The 19,988-nt window shown below is 42.5% G+C and overlaps 1 protein-coding gene across 1 annotated transcript in view; it reads right to left on the minus strand.

Annotated features, from left to right (window-relative positions):
• The window catches only part of pdgfc (platelet derived growth factor c), a 319,996-nt gene that overhangs the window by 28,261 nt on the left and 271,747 nt on the right, over nt 1-19,988 (minus strand). The window contains exon 4 of the mRNA XM_063045025.1: nt 8,789-8,990. Within this exon, the coding sequence (XP_062901095.1) occupies nt 8,789-8,990 (202 nt within the window). The remainder of the gene's footprint in view (nt 1-8,788; nt 8,991-19,988) is intronic.

The following is a 19,988-nucleotide window of genomic DNA, read 5'->3' on the forward strand; positions in this document are numbered from 1 at the left end:
CAAGCACTCCTTCAGAATAGTCCAATGGAACGAGAAAACACCTTGGCTTTCAATAAGGTCTGCACGTACATGTTTCACACACTGGAGCCTGAGTTTTGCATTCAAGAAGAAGGTTCTTTCACCCAGTGGCTATTGTTAACTTAACTGCAAGAGGAGGCTGGGTTTCCCGTTTTGATGACACACCATGATTCCTGCCCTATTGTAGTGCATCAACTAAATGAACTGTTACGTACCCCGTAACTGGGTTGCCAAACCAGCAGAAATGGATCACTCAGTTGGAGTATGGATTATTGGAACTACGAAAGTTATATTAAAGAAATAAGCAACACAGTACTCTAATCAAAAGGATAATAAATGCAACAGTTCAGCAATGATAAACACACATATACACAGAACTAGGATAACAGGATCAATCAAGCTCTATCGTCGTCTAGGGGTAAATGACCAGTTTCAAAGTGACGCAAAGTTCAGTTCAATTGAGTTCAGTTCAGTTCGCAGTAATCACTGCTGTGGGAGATCGACAGTGGGGGGAAGGAGAGAGAGAGCAAAACGAATGAATATTCAAACGGCTTCCACACAGACCTTCGATATTCTTCGCAGTCAGCTTTCGAGCGAGCCCTTTGTAGTGTCTTCTGAGGTCACTGACTGTGACCCCTCCGTTTCAGATACGATCGTTCCTCTGCAGTGAACCTGGCACCCAGGCAAGGGTGGACACACACCAGGTTCCCGCCGATCGTACCTTTCCACCCTGTGCGTCTACGGCTTGGTCCCACGACCAGCCCTCCAAAAACTCCCACCGACTTGTGGGAGACGCACCGCTTCCAGGGTCTCGTTACCTTGGGGTGTCGTGTGTGTGTTGCCTTAGCGAACCTGTCTCTTTTTATCCCCCTGCTGGGGTATCACCTGTCCATCACTTCAAACAGTTCAGGGTTCAAAAAGGAGCCAATCTTGACAGCTCTCAGACCGTGTCTCCTTCCGTTAAACTCTCCCGTCTCTTCATTAACATTTCCAAGTGCTGCTCCATTGTCTTCCTTATCTCTCTTTCTCCTGAAGACAGGTGGCAGATCAACTGTTGATCCCACTGGTGCCAGCCCAGGACAGTTAACATCTTAGTCTATGTGTACTTTTTGTAACCCTCTTTTGTCACAGAACGTACCAAGTATGATCATATCTCAGCTAAGCATTAAAAAAGAGGATTAGCTTTTGGTGGCACACATGAAGTACTCTCAAAGCAATGTGTGATCAGTAAACACCTTCCAACAATAAGAAGCTTAGTACCCTGCCAAAGCAACCAATGCTGCTGCTTGAAATGGAAAAAGGGATCCTTTTGATTCACATGGAATGGAGAGTACCCTGGCAGGGAGCTGGGATACGATGAAGCTAACTCTAACTTCAACCTAGAAGGTACAGTTATTGGCAACTATTACTTTTACACCCACTCTCAAAGTGAGCTTCTCATATCACTGAGCTCATTGTGGTGGGCCTGGCTTATTTCATGACAAGGACTTCAGGCATTCTCTCCACAAAAGTAGATGTAGGAGAACTGCTCCTGGAACACCCTACTCCTCTCTGTCCAGATGTGATAATCGTTCTTCATCTCCTCCTCTTGCAGCTTCAGTGCTAAGTCTACCCTTTGTTGTTGTTTTTTATCTCCCCATGTGCTACATTTGAAGGAAATGTCTTTTGAAGAACCAAAGTCTGGACACAATTAGAAATCAATGAAAAGTCCCCTTGTGTCTCTAACAAATTACAAACTACCTTGCAAGTATTAAATAATGTTATAGACAAGCGAATACTCTATAAATCAATTAATAAATCAAATCTACAGATAATCAGCTAAATTTTCACATTTTTCTGGCCACTTCCTTTTGGATGAGATAATAAAGCCCTGGGGTGGTGGGTACCTTATTATGAATGGGGCAATATAGATTAAGAGTAAGTGAAATGAAGAGAATATTTCAAAGGGGCAGAAAGCATAATACCGCTAATAAAAATGGTTCAGAAATATTGGATGAAAGCAGTGGTAGACTCTGATGCAAATATTCATATATACTGGGCATGTGATTCAAGTGACTGAAAAATGTTTGTCTGGAATTTCACTGAATGAGGCTTCCATTGGTTTGGGTCACCCATGGATTTTCGTTGCATCCCAGCTGTCTAGATACACAAGCCTGGGCAGTACGAAATGGAGAGCAATCGATTGCCCATGTAGCAGGCTCCACACATCTGACAAACTTTAAGGAATGGCAGAGACAGTTTGATACCAACAGCGCCCGAAGCGACTGGTTTAAGGCACCAGGAACCTGCCTTTTCCCCTTCTCCTGTCAGTAGAAATAGTTCCCCTGGGCTTAGTAGCTAAGCCACACATGACCAGAAGCTGGGCTTGCTTGTTAAAGGCTATTTGAGGTGCACACCTTTGGGAGCACTTAATAGTTAGTGGGAGCTTGTTGCCATTACCACCCTCCAGCTATAACAAGGACCTTATGGACCCTCATTAAACACACTATCAAGTTGGCATCATGTTCAACAGATTTCAGTGGAACTAAATTTTGTTAGCAGAATAGAATGCATTGCTGATACTTTATGATGACTTCAGTGCAACTGACTGGGATGAATTTCTAGGCAGAAAAATATATAAATACAGACTGACATGCTCTCAAATAACATGTACCACTGACAGCTTTCTCTTTCACATAGAAACAAAGTGAAAGGTCTTCTTTATGAAATCCATCCCTTTCATAATTCTCTTCTCCCCAAAACCTGCGAGCTAGGATCAAGGACTGGGAAAGTAGGATGGAGTACGTGTGTGTGCATTACATGTATAAACATGCTCATAAATTGTTCGAATCTGAGGGTCCTCCATGATCTTATTCCCTATTAAATGCTTCTGATCTTAGTTCTCAAGTTCGTATATGATTGATTACATACTTGAAGGTGTTTCAGCCTCTCTGTAATGTCAATAGAACTGATTTCTCCTTCTATTAAGGTGAGGTGAATAACACCCAAACTCCTCATGCTTTAACGGAGGGTTAGGCAACTCCATTCAGTGCCATGTCAATGTTCACCCAGGAGCAGACACAAATGGATTTTTGCATTACTGTTCTTCAACAGAGCATGAGCAACCAATGGTTGTACGTCAGAGTGCAGCCTACTGCCATATCAGTGCAGGTTGGTAAGCTTTGTCTACCCCAAACCTGAGAGCTCCACTAGCAATCCAGAGGTTTAGCCCCAGGATTCAGGGGAACACATTTAGCATGGAGATTGGGAGAAACTGCTTTTACCAGAGAGTGGTAAACCTGTGGAACTCTCTGCCCTATGAAGCAGTCGGGGCTACTTCATTAAATATACTTAAGACACAATTAGCTAGATATTTGCATAGCCGTGTGTCCACTGCCAGATTATTGAATGGCAGAGCAGGCTCGAGTGGGCAGGTGGCCTACTCTGGCCTCTAATTCTTACGAAATCCCTTCTTTTGATATCATTTTTCTCCTCCCACTACTTATTCCTCATAAAAATTTCACAGCCAGCCACCCTAGGAAATTGGCCCTCAGTTCTACCTTTGTGTCTTTGCTATTGGTAGGTGTAATATGTAATGGAACAGAGTACCAGTGAAGAAGATGTGTTGGTCAGTTCTGCAGAGACGAATTGTTTTGCAAGTTATGCTGAACACACATATGGCAATTTTCTTACCATTAAAGGTTAAGTTTTTATTACGGTCAGTATGGAAATTGGCGTTTCAGCCCATACTGGACAAAGTGCCCAAGTAAACTAGTTCAGTTTACCTTTTCTATCCATGTAGGAGAAACTTCCAAATGCAGTTTGCAAAGTTTAAAGACCTTTCCTGCTGTTTTATCTTCAACACTTTCATGTGAAGTTACAGTGTTAAGCTTGATACTCTGCCCTGCACTTGATGGCAGAGGTTGTACATAGAGCCGCTGTTTTCATTCTTGCTGTTCTTTGCATTTATGGAGGTTACAACCCGTAGCCACTCTCTAATGCAATATGTTCAAAGCAGCAGCTTTGTTTTGCCAGACGCTACATCTCGAAAATCAGACTAACAATTGTCAGTACAGTAACTACAAGAGCATAAGACCTTAAGATATAGCAGCAGATTCAGCCATTTGCTTTTATATTCTAGTCTTCTTGAAATGAATGCTATCATCGCATTTGCCTTCCTCACCACTGAATTAACCTGAAAATTAACCATTAGGGAATTATACACAAGGACTCCCAAGTCCCTTTGTGCCTCACAGTTTTGAATTTTCTCTCCATTTAGAAAATAGTCTACCCTTTTATTTCTTCTACCAAGTGCATGACCATACACTTTCCGAAACACTTCAGTTGTGATGCAACTATGACTGAGTCATAGACCTAAAGATATTTTTGCTTTGACAGTACTAACCTTAATTAGAAGTCCACTATCAGGTTGGGAATAAATCAAAGCACTTTCTCATAAATTTCCCTCATTAAAATACTTGCTAGGATTGAATCACTCATCTGGTTGTGTAAAGTTCCTTATGAGCATGTCTGCTTCTGATGAAGGTCACACTAACTCAGAACATCAGGAATAAGTGGCTAACTAACATAGAGGCCAGTTTTCAACATGAGGAGGGGATTCCTTCACATGACCTTGTTGTAGCTATGTATACACCAGTCTCTAGGTGAAAGACGGTCACCTGTCCTAAGTTAACTTTGTTGCAGCTTTGACTGTAGTCAATGTTTATGGCTTTTAGAAGTAACATGTTGAGATTGTACTATTATGTATGAGTTGTACAATAACTATGTGCTTAGGATAATGGAAAATTAATAGCAAAACCCACTGAGTGATGGCAGGTTGTGGCATAGGCCCCCATGGAGTAGATTCCGAAAAAATCTCCCAGGTATTTAGTTTTTCCCTGACAACATGTACAAAAATGGTAACCCTTCAAGCCATCTGCTGATTCCCTTTACCTCTGCCTTTTCTTCTGGCTCATTTGCCTCATCCTTCCCATCCTCTTCCATCTTAATCTTCTCCAGTTGGAGGACTCCAGGTGAAGAGTGAATCTGATGGCAGGGCTGTGGAGGATACTATGTGGACAAGATATCCAACTTCTCCAGACATGAGAATCTCTCCACTGGATTCTTCATGGTCCCATAAGAATCATTTTCAAGATGATTTCTCCGTTTGCTGGTGTGGGCAAAGTGCTCGAGGATGATTGGAAATCAGCAAATATTATACTTTTACCCAAGAAGGCCAGGAGAGATAAGCCAATATTGCAGGAATCTGAAATCTTCCCATCAGCCTTATTCCGTAACCACAAACTAACATGCCTTATCTTCTTGCTTCCATGTGGACTAACAAAAAAGGATCAGGAATAAAACAGAGATTGAGCCTGTGATCTTCAATATTTGCTCTGGCTTCTGGAACACTGCAGTTGCAGAATCTCAGTCATTTAAATTTGATTCCAGTACGAAGAACCAACCATGTCCTTTCTCCCATGTGAGACTCATTTCAATAACTGCAGGGATACCTATCTGTCCTCTGAATTATCAAATCACCTATTAATACTGTTTTTAGTAAATACCTTGCTGAGCAGCCTTGTGTGTGATGCCATCCTCTGGACTTCAATCCTTCGGGATTATGAGTGCACATTTTTGCCTTGCTCCACTGCACTTCATTCAATCGTTTTTTAAATGAAATCTTATCTTAAAGTTTTAATATTTGGAGATGCACATTCATTATCTGCAGCAATCACAGGGCAAACAGCAGTGAAAGTCACGTCCTGGAAAAGAATTGGAATAAAAACTTGGGACAGCAGGATAGTGCACAAAGTTCCATTGTACAGTGTTAGGGCGTATTCTGGAGTTATGGCATATAGCAAACTGCAACCAATCTTCAGACTTGAACATGGATTGTAGAAAGAGTTTACAATGCACCTAGAACAATGGTGCATTCTGAGAGCTGCAGAGTGGTGTTGATTGCAAACAAATAAACACTCTATTTGACCTCAGGTGTCTGCACATGCATGAATGCAGCCCAGAGTCAATGGGATTCACCTTCATTTTGGGTGCCTGGAGTGTGGATGTGAAGATCTATGTGTTTGAAAATTATATATAATTCAAAGGAAGCATTGTAGATACATTGTAACTATTGAATTGTCCTTTAATCTTTAGCATATAAAATCTCATATAATATTGAGTCAGACAGGCCTCTACTTCCAAGAGTGTCTCCATTATGGCGCCTGCTTGCTTTGCTGAATAAAGATCTCTAATATCGACCAGCCTTTGTGTCTCTCCAGTGACTATGTTCAGTCACAACACACAGCACATAGAAATGCTGCTCTATGAAATAAAAATTCTAAATCATTTTATTAAGCATGATAGAAAACATGAACTCTATTTTGAAAATGTAGGGCTATTTTCATTAAAGCACACAATCAACACTTTATTTGACTGATATTAACTATCAATGACCTTTCTGATAATTGCTCAATAATACTGAAATGAAGTATATCTGGGACACCATGCTACCTCTGGTCATCAGCAGAAAAGAGTCGATATATCATGCCTACGAACAGGGCAGAGTGTCGTTCCTGCTCTTATCCACCCCAAAAGTTAAACATAGATTTACTGCTGTTTCAACTGGGCAATTTGCACAACTGTACAAGTTACTTAATATGCATCCCATTCAGTGTTGCATCATAGCACCACAAATATTAATATAATTCCTTAATCTGGTGGTGTCTCTGATTACCTGTCACACACAATGTCAGGCCCAGATGCTACTTTCCATAGCCAGAAAGCACTAATTCATTACCTAACATTTCTGAAGCACCACCATACAGTTTCCACTAGACAGGAGGTATCAAAATCCAACCTAAAATACAGTTCAGTTTTTCTATTTACATGTTACAGTTATCAGTATTGAATGATTATGTGGAACAAGAATCCCTAATTACATAGTAAATTATTAATGGACTATTGAAGTGAAAGTTGAACATATGCAGCAGCAGAAATCTACTGAGTGAAATTCATCCTAAACATGCAATGTAGCAGTCTTTACATATTAGACTCTACTTTGAAGATACAGACCAAGTTGACTAAACGGAGGTAAATGTAGTTGAACATAGTGAATATTTGAGATTATATAAACAAACTGATGTTTGTGTACACTATAACATCAACAGTGAATGCTCAGACAATACCATATCTGATTGTACTTTCTCCTCCTTTAGCTTTCATGAAGGTGGGATTTCCTTATTTCTTACCAACATATCAGATTCCTCCTTCTCCAGCCCTTAAGCTTCTCCACTTATCACCTCCCACTTTCTTACTTCATCCCCCCCCCCTCCCCACCAACCTGACTTCACCTACTACCTTCTAGCTTGGTCTCCTTCCCCCACCCCTAACTTCTTATTCCAGCATCTTCCCCCTTCCTTTCCAGTCCTGATGAAGGGTTTTGGCCCAAACTGTTGACTGTTTATTCGTTTCCATAGATGTTGCCTGATCTGCTGAGTTCTGCCAGCATTTGGTGTGTGTTGCTCTAAATTTTACAAGGAGCAAGGGACAACACCACAAAAAAGTTGGAAAATGCAACCTTAAACTAAATTTATGCACATTATAAAGTTGGATTTAATCTCACTTCATATTATACTATAAAGAGATTTTATCTCAATCTGATATATGGCCAAAGTAGTTCAAAAATTCTTAATGTTCACCCTGTTGTTGCCAGTCTGTCCTTCTAGCAGCTGGAAAACTGTGAAAATCTGGTTAGAACTTTGTTAATGAATACAAATGGGTCCTGTGGTGTACTGGGCCCTAGAGGAAACTCTATCAGCTTTTGCATGTTGTAACATCATCCCAAGTGCAATGTAAATATGCTAACTGTTTTTATTGATTGTATTTAGGCCTTAATTGGGTGATTATGTAATTTCCTGACTTGAAGGTCATTAGTGAAACAACTGAGTTATTGAGACAGCCCAGCTCCTTTGTGGTCATTTTTTTGCAGCCTTTTTATTTCTAGTTTTCCTGAGCTGAGTTTAATGTGGCAGTATAGAAATTGCAAGGAGATTTATTTTGCTTATTATTCTTGCCTAAGGGATTACCAGTGGAGTAATATCACCAATGTGCTGTGCTATCCAAAGGAACATGGATATTTATAAGGAGGACCTTGAGACTTTTATTGCAAATACAGTACTCAATTCTTACCTAGTTCCTTGTGTATGACTTTTTTTTTGCCTGGTATGAAAGGCAAATGGACTACTTCCTTGCTATTAACTTTACTACATATTCCAAATTTCACTGAGAAACTTTAACTGAACACTATACTGTATTACTTTGCATTGTGTTTTGCTGATCACCTGACAAATTGACATCACTACTTGGATCAAACTTGTAACAGGAATTCAATAGAAACACTTCCCAGAAATGTAATTATTTAAGTACTTGTGATGAACGTCTGTTTATCCATTGTTTATGGAGCTCACATTTGATGTGCAGACTCCAGTGTATGACAACTCCAATCGGAATTATTTGCCGTCATCAGTCACATTTAACAACTAGTCAAATCTATCTTGCTGGAAGCTACAGGCAGAATAAATCATTACATAATATATTAGAAATCTTATTGCAATTTAGTTGTATACACAGAATTATAGAATCAGCAAACTGATTTAAGGAACTCACAAACTTTAGAAGGATAACAAAATCATGAATGCATTCTTCTGAAACGGTTCTTGGCTCAGCAAAGTGTTGGCATACAGATATAAATGCTATTGGTTGGCAAAGTAAAACGAAACAGAATACGTGCCTCTGGATTTTCTACCATGCACAAAAGCCTTTCCGAGCATCTGCCAGGTCGGTTTGTATAAGTCTTCCAAGTCAAGTTGCCATCGCTCTGGTTCCAGGTACTTGATCAGCTCTTCAACTGTATCAAAGCCTGAGACAGCCTCATTTAAGTTATCCAACGATAGTGACGGTGGTGCTATTGTTGGATTTTCAAAGTGGGCCTGCTATTAAAAGCAAATGGAATATGAAGATTAGAAGTGAAAACATCTACTGTCTTGCTTTAATCTGACACTTTTAAAATAAGGTTTTGCAAGTTTATTTGTACTTTTACAATAAAGGAAATAGAGGAATTAATATATATTGTTAGATTCAACTTTCCGTTATACAATCTACTAAACAAAAGATTACTTTAAACCAGTGGTCCCCAACCTCCGGGCCGCGGACCAATACCGGGCTGCGAAGCATGCGGGGGTACAGCGGTAGCCGGGACGCACCCAGCACATCTTTAAGAAAAAAGCTGAAATAAACAAGCTAATTAATTAGGTGCCGCCCGGCACGTAAATGTCAGCCCAGATCAGAGGCGACACAATCGGCAATCGCCTCTGATCTGGGCTGACATTTACGTGCCGGGCGGCACCTAATTAATTAACACACTTTAAAAATGCTGGTGAACGCAGCAGGCCAGGCAGCATCTATAGGAAGAGTTAGAGCTGGCGTTTCGGGCTGAGACCCTTCGTCAGGACCTAATTAATTAGCTTGTTTATTTTGGCTTTTTTCTTAAAGATGTGCTGGGTGCGTCCCGGCCACCGCTGCACCGCTGCATTCTTCGCGGCCCGGTATTGGTCCGCGGCCCAGAGGATGGGGACCACTGCTTTGAACTCTTTCTCTTACAATCAGCCAACTTTACAATTCTTCCAACTGTTTCCAAACTCCATTTTAGGTTTGGCCGCAATAATCAATCCAGGTACAAATTATATCCAAAAGTGCAGCAGTTTTTCAATGGAAGTTCAAACTAGCTTACATCACCAGACCATGACCAGCATAACTGGCAATATTTTACACCATATTATTTATTATTTATTTTTCATTTAAAATATTCTTTGATACATCTATAAAGGAGTCTGTGCACAAAAGTTCGAAGTACATTTATTATCAAGTATGTATACATCACACAACCTTGAGATTCATCTCCTTACAGGCAGCCACAAAACAAGTCTGAATAAAACCGTTTATAACAAAAATAAGCATTTACAAGTAGTGTCTAGACGACCACTCATGAATAATCCAATTTTGACGTAATAATTTTTAAAGAATATACAAAAACATTTACTATTCACTAGTTTCATTGATGTAGTCAGGTTCTTAGTAAATTATATCTTTAATATTTGAAAACATTCACTTGGTGTCAAATAATGTATCTGTATCCTAAAACTTACCAGCTCCCTTAATGTGCCACAATTTGCAAGAAAAAAACAATTAGAAGTTTAAGTTTAAAACTTTTGGGGGGAAAATCAGGAAGGGAAACAATATTCACAGTCAGAACACAGAAAAATCAAACCCACTGCCAAACACACCCCAAAATATGGGATTGGTTGTACAATAAACACCCTATCAGCAAGATGGAAAACACTTATTAAATCCCTGTACTTGCAGAGCCACATTGACAATAGCTACAGCAGCACCATGAGCTCAAAATAAATACAATCTGAAACTATAAATGTCAGACGCTACTGTACAGCATGGAAGCTCAGTTGTGTATTTGTTGGTTTGGGGGCAAAGTTATTTGAATTTAATGATACTTCTATCATGCGTTATAGATTGGTAACGCATCGGATCAGAAACTGCTTTCTTCCAGGATCACTTCCATCTCTTTTAAGATGCTCTCATTGGACTTTATCTTCCACTAATTAATGTCCACTCCCATACCTTGTGTCAAGATGACCCCCCCCATGTGCTTATTTCCAATAGTACATCGAACATTACAGCACAGTAGATGCCCTTTAACTATTATTTAAACATAATAAATGTTCTTTCCCAGGTCTTTAACTCCCACTGTTCAAGATCATTATGCAGTCTCTTAACACCTATCACTCCTCAGATCCTTAAGTTCTACCAGTTCTTTACCAACTGCTTTCTTACACCACTTATTTATATCACTTGGTTACTCCAGTCATATATGCCATATTCAGATATAGCACAATGAGTGATAATTTCATTAAAGCACATAGAATTCTTATGTGTTTTCTTATTTCTCCTAACTCCTTTCTTGTGACAAGCTCATGTTCTCTGACATTTCCCTATCTCTCACATTTCAAGGTTAGATTCTGAACTCCTAACAGTCAAATTCCTCTCAGACATTGATATCAGGTAATTGAAGGTCATTTCCGTTAGAGCTTTTATCTCCTATGCATCAATTTGTTCTCCCTAAGTCCTTATCTCCCTTCAGTTAAGGTCCTCACACAGGTTCTTATTATCGTTAAAGTCCTCCTGTGTAAAGTTATGTCCCAGCAGAACAGGATCCTGACTTTGTCCTTAATTCCCACATCGTATAGTCATTTTCCTTACTTATTCAAAGGCCTGTTGCATTCATAATCCTTCAGCATTCTCTACAGCTCTAACATCGCCCATTCCCACCTGACACTATCTGCCCACTATTGTCCTTCTCACCTGACTCCACCTTGGGTGCCACGGTAGTGTAGGTGTTAGCATGACGCAACTACATCTTGGGGCATTGGAGTTCTGCTGCCATCTGTAAGGAATCTTGCTACATCCTCCCCTTGGAATGCATGGATTTCCTTTGGATGGGTTCCTCCCACGGTTCAGAGATGCATTGGGTAGGTTAATTGGTCATTGTAAATTGTTCTGTGATTAGGTTAGGGATAATCTAGGCAGCCAGGGATTGTTGGGGCTTTATCGCTACTTGAAAATAAATATTGCCTACTGGGTGACAATCATGCCAGTACCCAAGAAGAGTAAGGTGATCTGCCTCAACATTTATCTCCATTTGCACTCACAACTACTGTGACGAAGTGCCTTCAGAGGCTGGTCCTGGACCCACTGCAATATGCCGATTGCCACAATAGGTCTACAGCAGAAGCAATCTCACTGGCTCTCCTCTCAGCCGTAGATCACCAGGACAATAGCAATACCTACATCAGGCTGCTGTTTATTGATTACAGCTCAACATTCAACACCATCTTCCCCTCAAAATTAATCAACAAGCTCCCAAACCTGGGCCTCAGTACCTCCCTCTGCAACTGAATCCTTGACATCCTCAATGGGAGACCACAGTCAGTGCGGATTAGAAATAACTTCTCTTCCTCACTGACAATCAACATTGGTTCACTTCAGGGATGTGTGCTTAGCCCACTGCTCTATTCTCTTTACATCCATGACTGTGTAGCTAAGGACAGCTTAAATGACATCTATAAATTTGCTGATGACACAACTATTGTTGGTAGAATTCTATGCTGAGGAGGAGGTGTACGGGATTGAGAAAGATCAACTGGTTGAATGGTGTCACAACAACAGGTTATTCCCACCTGTTAAGCAGCTCTCCTCCATGCCCTAACTTATAGAGAAGAGAAGTTATAAGCCGTGTCTCCCCTCTCTCATCATGGGAAATGTGAGATCGCTGGGGAATAAAATGGATGAACTGACGGCGCTTGTCAGGAGTCAGAGAACATTTCGGGAGAGCAGTGTCTTGTGCTTCACTGAGACGTGGCTGCACGAGGACATACCCGATCAAAGCGTTTCCATAGAGAGCTTCCAGACCGTTCGAGCTGACCGGAATTGCACTGACAGCGGTAAGCGTAAAGGAGGGGGGCTTGCGGTTCTGGTAAATAACAGATGGTGCAATCCTGGGCATATTATGATCAAGGAACGTGTCTATAGCCTGGATACTGAACTTTTTGCTGTTGGACTCCGGCCATATTACTTGCCAAGGGAAATCTCGCATGCAGTTTGTGGTTATTGTGTACATCCCTCCCTCTGCCAACCCGACGTCGGCGTGTAACATCATTTACACCATCATAGCCAGATTACAAACCCAGCACCCGAGTGCCCTCATTAACATCTCGGGTGACTTCAACCATGTTACCATGGCTAGAACACTGCCCAACTTCATGCAGTATGTGAGCTGTACAACCAGAGAGGAGAGGACTCTGGATTTGATGTACGCTAACGTTAAGGATGCATACAGCTCCTCTCCTTTCCCCCCACTGGGAAGGACAGATCACAGCCTGGTGCATCTAAAACCCTGCTACGTGCCTCTGGTGAAGAGTAAACCTGCAACCTCAAGGACAGTGAGGAAATGGTCGGAGGAGGCTTATGAGGCGCTCTGGGGTTGTTTTGAGGTGACAGACTGGCAGGCACTCTGTGAGCCACATGGAGAGGATATTGATGGGCTTATAGAGTGCATCACTGATTACATCAACTTCTGTGTGGACTGCAATGTTCCAACAAGAACTGTCCTTTGTTATTCAAATAACAAGCCATGGGTGACAAAGGACATTAAGGACATCCTGAATGCTAAAAAGAGGGCGTTTAGAGATGGAAATAGGGAGGAGCTGAGGGCAATACAGAGGGACCTGAAAGCCAGGATCAGGGAGGCTAAAGACGGGTACAGGAGGAAGCTTGAGTGGAAACTCCAGCAGAACAACATGAGAGAGGTCTGGAGGGGGATGAGGACCACCACTGGGTTCTGGCAAACTAGCAACAGAGGAGCTGAAGTCAGTGTGGACAGGGCCAATGAATTTAACCTGTTCTTTAATAGATTTGACATTGTGGCCCCTGCCCATCCCCCATATAAGCCATCTGCTGTCGGCCCCCAACCAACACATATTCCACTCTCCCCTCCTACCCCTCCTCACAGTCCCCCACCCTGCTCGTATGACTATACCCCTTCCCCACATGAAACCACCACGGTGGGCTTCACAGCTGAACAGGTGAGAAGACAGTTGAAACGTCTCAACCCAAGCAAGGCTGCAGGACTGGAAGGTGTCAGTACCAGGGTGCTCAAAGCCTGTGCCCCTCAGCTATGTGGAGTACTTTGCCATGTATTCAACCTGAGCCTAAGTCTCCAGAGGGTTCCTGTGCTGTGGAAGACGTCCTGCCTCGTCCCTGTGCCGAAGACACCGCGCCCCAGTGGCCTCAATGACTACAGACTGGTGGCATTGACCTCCCACATCATGAAGACCCTGGAGAGACTTGTTCTGGAGCTGCTCCGGCCTCTGGTCAGGCCACACTTAGATCCCCTCCAGTTCACCTACCAGCCCCAACTAGGAGTTGAGGATACCATCATCTACCTGCTGAACCGTGTCTACGCCCACCTGGACAAGCCAGCGAGCACTGTGAGGGTCATGTTTTTTGACTTCTCCAGTGCGTTCAACACCATTTGCCCTGCTCTGCTGGGGGAGAAGCTGACAGTGATGCAGGTGGATGCTTCCCTGGTATCATGGATTCTTGATTACCTGACTGGCAGACCACAGTACGTGTGCTTGCAACACTGTGTGTCCGACAGAGTGATCAGCAGCACAGGGGACTGTCTTGTCTCCTTTTCTCTTCACCATTTACACCTTGGACTTCAACTACTGCACAGAGTCTTATCATCTTCAGAAGTTTTCGGATGACTCTGCCATAGTTGGATGCATCAGCAAGGGAGATGAGGCTGAGTACAGGGCTACGGTAGGAAACTTTGTCACATGGTGTGAGCAGAATTATCTGCAGCTTAATGTGAAAAAGACTAAGGAGCTGGTGGTAGACCTGAGGAGAGCTAAGGTACCGGTGACACCTGTTTCCATCCAAGGGGTCAGTGTGGACATGGTGGAGGATTACAAATACCTGGGGATGCGAATTGACAATAAACTGGACTGGTCAAAGAACACTGAGGCTGTCTACAAGAAGGGTCAGAGGCGTCTCTATTTCCTGAGGAAACTGAGGTCCTTTAACATCTGCCAGACGATGCTGAGGATGTTCTATGAGGCTGTGGTGGCCAGTGTTATCATGTTTGCTGTTGTGTGCTGGGGCAGCAGGCTGAGGGTAGCAGACACCAACAGAATCAACAAACTCATTCGTAAGGCCAATGTGATGTTGTGGGGATGGAACTGGACTCTCTCACGGTGGTGTCTGAAAAGAGGATGCTGTCTAAGTTGCATGCCATCTTGGACAATGTCTCCCATCCACTACATAATGTACTGGGTGGGCACAGGAGTGCATTCAGCCAGAGACTCATTCCACTGAGATGCAGCACAGAGCGTCATAGGAAGTCATTCCTGCCTGTGGCCATCAAACTTTACAACTCCTCCCTTGGAGGGTCAGACACCCTGAGCCAATAGGCTGGTCCTGGACTTATTTCATAATTTACTGGCATAATTTACATATTACTATTTAACTATTTATGGTTCTATTACTATTTATTATTTATGGTGCAACTGTAACAAAAACCAATTTCCCCCAGGATCAATAAAGTATGACTATGACTATGACTATGTTATGTGTGAAAGGCCCATAACTTGCAAAGCTGTCCCAAATTCTAAGGTATTATTTTCATCTCTCTGCCGGGTACTAATCTCACTGCACATTATCTCTCTCTAGTTAACATTCCCACAGATGGTTACCATAAGACCAAAGGATGTAGGAACAGAATTATGCCAATTGGCTCATCAAGTCTGATCCATCATTTCATCATGACAGAGCCATCAAATGCTCTTCATATGACAAGCCTTTCAACCCCTCCAATGGCAGCACATAGGTAAGAGGCTCAAAATGCTCACTCCACGTGAGGCCTCACCAGTGCCTATAAGCCATCAATATTACATCCTTGTTTTTATATTCTAGTCCTCTTGAAATTAATGCCAACACTGCATTTGCCTTCTTCACAATGCCTCAACCCACAAATTAACCTTTAGGGAATCCTGCAAAAGGACTCCCAAGTCCCTCTGCACCTCAGATTTTTGAATTTTCCCTCCATTTAGAAAACAGTCTACTCTTTTATTTCTTCTACCAAAGTGCATGACCATACACTTCTTGACACTGTATTCTATCTGCCATTTCTTTGCCCATTCTCCTAATCTGTCTAAGTCATTCTGTAGCCTCTCTACTTCTTTAAAACTACCCACCTATCTTCGGATCATCAGCAAACTTCGCCAGAAAGCTATAAATTCCATCATCCAATCATTGATATATAACGTAAAAAGAAGCGGACTACTAGTTACTGGCAGCCAACCAAAAAAGGCTCCCTTTATTCCCACACTTTGACTCCTGTCAATCAGCCAATGCTCTATTCATGCTAATATCTTTCCTATTAAGCAGCCTCATGCGTAGCACCTTGTCAAAGGCTTTCTTACAATCCAAGGCCTGTGCCCCAACTTCAGTTCCAATGCCCTGAGTGAAGAATGCCTGTGTCCCAAATCCAGTACTCAATGCCCTGAGTGAAGGCCTCTATCCCAACTACAGTAATCAATGCCCAGAGAGAAGAAGTTTTGTGTCCCAACCCCAGTACCCAAAACCCTGAGTGAAGGCCTGTATCCGAACTCCAGTACACAATGAGATGAATTAAGAAGGTCTGCGTCCCAACCCAAGTTCTCTATGCCCTGAGTGAAAAAGGAAGGACTGTATACCAACACCAGTACACAATGCCCCGAGTTGGTTGTTGACTTCAGAAGGAGTAGCGGACCGCACGACCCAATTTACATCGGTGGTGCGCAAGTGGAACAGGTCAAAAGCTTTAAGTTCCTCGGGGTCAATATCACAAATGACCTGACTTGGTCCAACCAAGCAAAGTTCACTCCCAAGAAGGCCCACCAGCGCCTTTACTTCCTGAGGAAGCTAAGGAAATTTGGTCTGTTCCCTAAAACCCTCAATAATTTTTATAAATACACCGTAGAAAGCATTTTCTGGGGTGCATCACAACCTGGTATGGAAGTTGTCCTGACCAAGACCGAAAGAAGCTGCAGAAGATCGTGAACACAGCGCAGCACATCACACAAACCAATCTTCCATCCCTGGACTCACTTTACACCGCACACTGTCAGAGCAGTGCTGCCAGGATAATCAAGGACACGACCCACCCAGCCAACACACTTTTCATCCCTCTTCCCTCCGAGAGAAGGCTCAGGAGCTTGAAGACTCATATGGCCAGATTTTGGAACAGCTTCTTTCCAACTGTGATAAGACTGCTGAACGGATCCTGACCCAGATCTGGGCCGTACCCTCCAAATATCCGGACCTGCCTCTCGGCTTTTTTAGCACTCTTACTTCCAATTTTTCTATTTTCTATTTATAATTTATAATTTAAATTTTTAATATTTACTCATTTTAACTATTTTTAATATCTTTAATATTTAATATTTGTAATCCAGGGAGTGTGAAGCACAGAATCAAATATTGCTGTGATGATTGTATGTTCCAGTACCAATTGTTTGGCGACAATTAAGTATAAAGTATAAAGTATAAGTACACAACATCCACTGATTCGCCTTTGTCTATCCTGCTTGCTATTTGCTTAAAGGATTCCAACAGATTTGTTAGTCAAAATTTTTCCTTGAGGAAACTATACTGACAATGGCCTGTTTTATCATGTGTCTCCAAGTACCCCGCAAAACAACATCCTTAACAATTGACTCCAATATCTTCCTAACCACTGAGGCCAGACTAACTGGCCTATAATTTTCTTTCTTCTGCCTCTCCCCCTTCTTGAAGAGTGGAGTGACATTGGTAATTTTCCATTCCTTTGGAACCATGTCAGAATCAACATATGCATGAAAGATTATACTACTGCCTCCATAATCTCTTCAGTCACCTCCTTCAGAACCCTGGGGTGTATACAATTGGATCTAGGAGACCTTTCTATCTTCAGATCTTTCAGTTTCCCAATAACCTTCTTCCTAGTAATGGCAACCTCACACACTTTTGTCCCCTGATACACTAGAACTTCTGGAATACTGCTAGTGTTTTCTACAGTAAAGACTGATGCAAAATACTTATTCAGTTCATCCGCCATTTCCTTATCCCCCATTACTACCTCTCCAACACCATTTTTCAGTGGTCCAATATCCACTCTTGCTTCTCTTTTACACTCTATATACAGAACCTGAAGAAATTGGTCTTATCCTCTTCAATATTATTGGGAGTGTTACGTACCCCGTAACTGGGTTGCCAAACCAGCAGAAATGGATCACTCAGTTGGAGTCTGGATTTCTAGAACTAAGAAAGTTTTATTAAAGAAACAGGTAACACAGTAATCGAAAGGATAATAAATGCAACAGTTCAGCAATGATAAACACACATGTGCACAGAATTAAGATAACAGCATCAATCAAGCTCTATCATTGTCTAGGGGAAAATGACCAATTTCAAAGTGACACAAAAGTCCAGTTCGATTTAATAGTTCAGTTCGCAGTAATCGTTGCCATGGCGATGGACAACGTGGGGGGAGGGAGAGAGAGAACGGGAACGACTGATCATTCAGAAACGGCTTCCACTCACAGACTGGCGCTATTGCTCACAAGCAGCTTTCAGGCAGGTCCTTGGTGATGTCACCTGAGGTCACCGACTGTGACCCCTCCTCCAGATGCGGTCGATCCTCTGCAGTGAACCCGGCACCCAAGCGAGGGTGGACACACACTGGGTTCCCGCTGATCGTACCTTTCCACCCTGTGCGTTTAAGGTCCGGTACTTCCCACCGACTCGTGAGAGGCGCACCGCTTCCAGGGTCTCGTTACCTCGGGTGTCGTGTGTGTCCTGCCTTAGCGAACCTGTCCCTTTTTATCCCCCTGCTGGGGTATCGCCTGTCCATCACTTTAAACAGTTCAGGGTTCAAAGGAGAAGCCGCTCCAGACAGCTCTCTCTTCATTACACATCTCCAGATGCTGTTTCATTGTGTTCCTTATCTCTCTCTTGAAGACAGGTGGCAGACCAACTGCTGATCACACAGGACAGCTAACATCTTATCTGTGTGTATTCTCGTCACAGGAGCTTACCTTCATATTCCATCTTTTCTCTCTTTAATACTTCTTTAGTTGCCTTCTGTTGGTTTTTAAAAGGTTCCTAATCGTCTAACTTCCCACTCATTTTTGATCTTTTATTTGCTGTCACTTTCTGGCTTTTATGCTGGCTTTGACTTCTCTTGTTAGCTACGTTTGTGTCATCTTGCCTTTAGAATACTTCTTTCTCTTTGGGATGTATATATCCTGTGCCTTCCAAATTGCTTCCAGAAATTCCAGTCATTGCTGCTCTGCCGTCATCCCTGCCAGTGTTCTTTTCCAATCAATTCTGGCCAGCTGCTCTCTCGTGCCTCTGTAATTCCCTTTACTCCACTGTAATACTGATACATCTGACTTTAGCTTGTTCTTTTCAAATTGCAGGGTGAATTCTATCATATTATGATTACTTGCCCTTAAGGGTTCTTTTACCGTTTTTGTCTGTTCCATACTCTGCCAGAGCCTCGGCGACCACTTTTTCAAGTGGTTGTCTTGGAGGAAAGATTCTGTGAGTGTGCCCCCACGTCCTTCTCACAGCGCAGATTTTTTTAACGAGGCCGAGTGGCGAGCTGGACACTCAACCCGGTACGGATGGAAAGCGTGCCCGGGAGCGGCCCAACTGGATTCGAACTCGTGAACCTTCGCTCCGGAGTCCGGTGCTGATTTTGCTGCGCCACCAGCCAGCCCTTACCTTTTACCTTAAGCTCTCTAATCAAATCTGGTTCATTGCATAACACCAATCTAGAATAGTTGATCCTCCAGTGGGTCAGCCATGAACTGCTCTAAAAAGCCATATCATAGGCACTCTAGAAATGTCCACTCCTGTAATTCAGCACTAACCTGATTTTCAATTTACCTGCACATTGAAGTCCCCCATGACTATTGTAACATTGCCCTTTTGCCACGCATTTTCTATCTCCCATTGCAATTTGTAGACCACATTTTTCCTGCTGTGTAGGGGTCTGTATACATCTCCCATCAGGGACTTTTTACTCTTGCAGTTTCTCAGCTCTATCCACAATAATTCATCACCTTTCAACCCTATGTCACCTCTTTCTAATGATTTGATTTCCTTTTTTACCAACAGAACCATACCACCCCCTCTGCCTAGCTGCCTGTTCTTTTGATACAATGTGTATCCTTGGACATTAAGCTCCCAGAAGGAATTAATCTTCTTTCATCATGATTCAGTGAAGCCTCATACATATACATGCCAATCTGTAACTGTGCCACAAGTTCATC

This window comes from Mobula hypostoma, chromosome 4 (assembly GCF_963921235.1).
Source record: "Mobula hypostoma chromosome 4, sMobHyp1.1, whole genome shotgun sequence".
In the NCBI taxonomy this organism is placed as follows: domain Eukaryota; kingdom Metazoa; phylum Chordata; class Chondrichthyes; order Myliobatiformes; family Myliobatidae; genus Mobula; species Mobula hypostoma.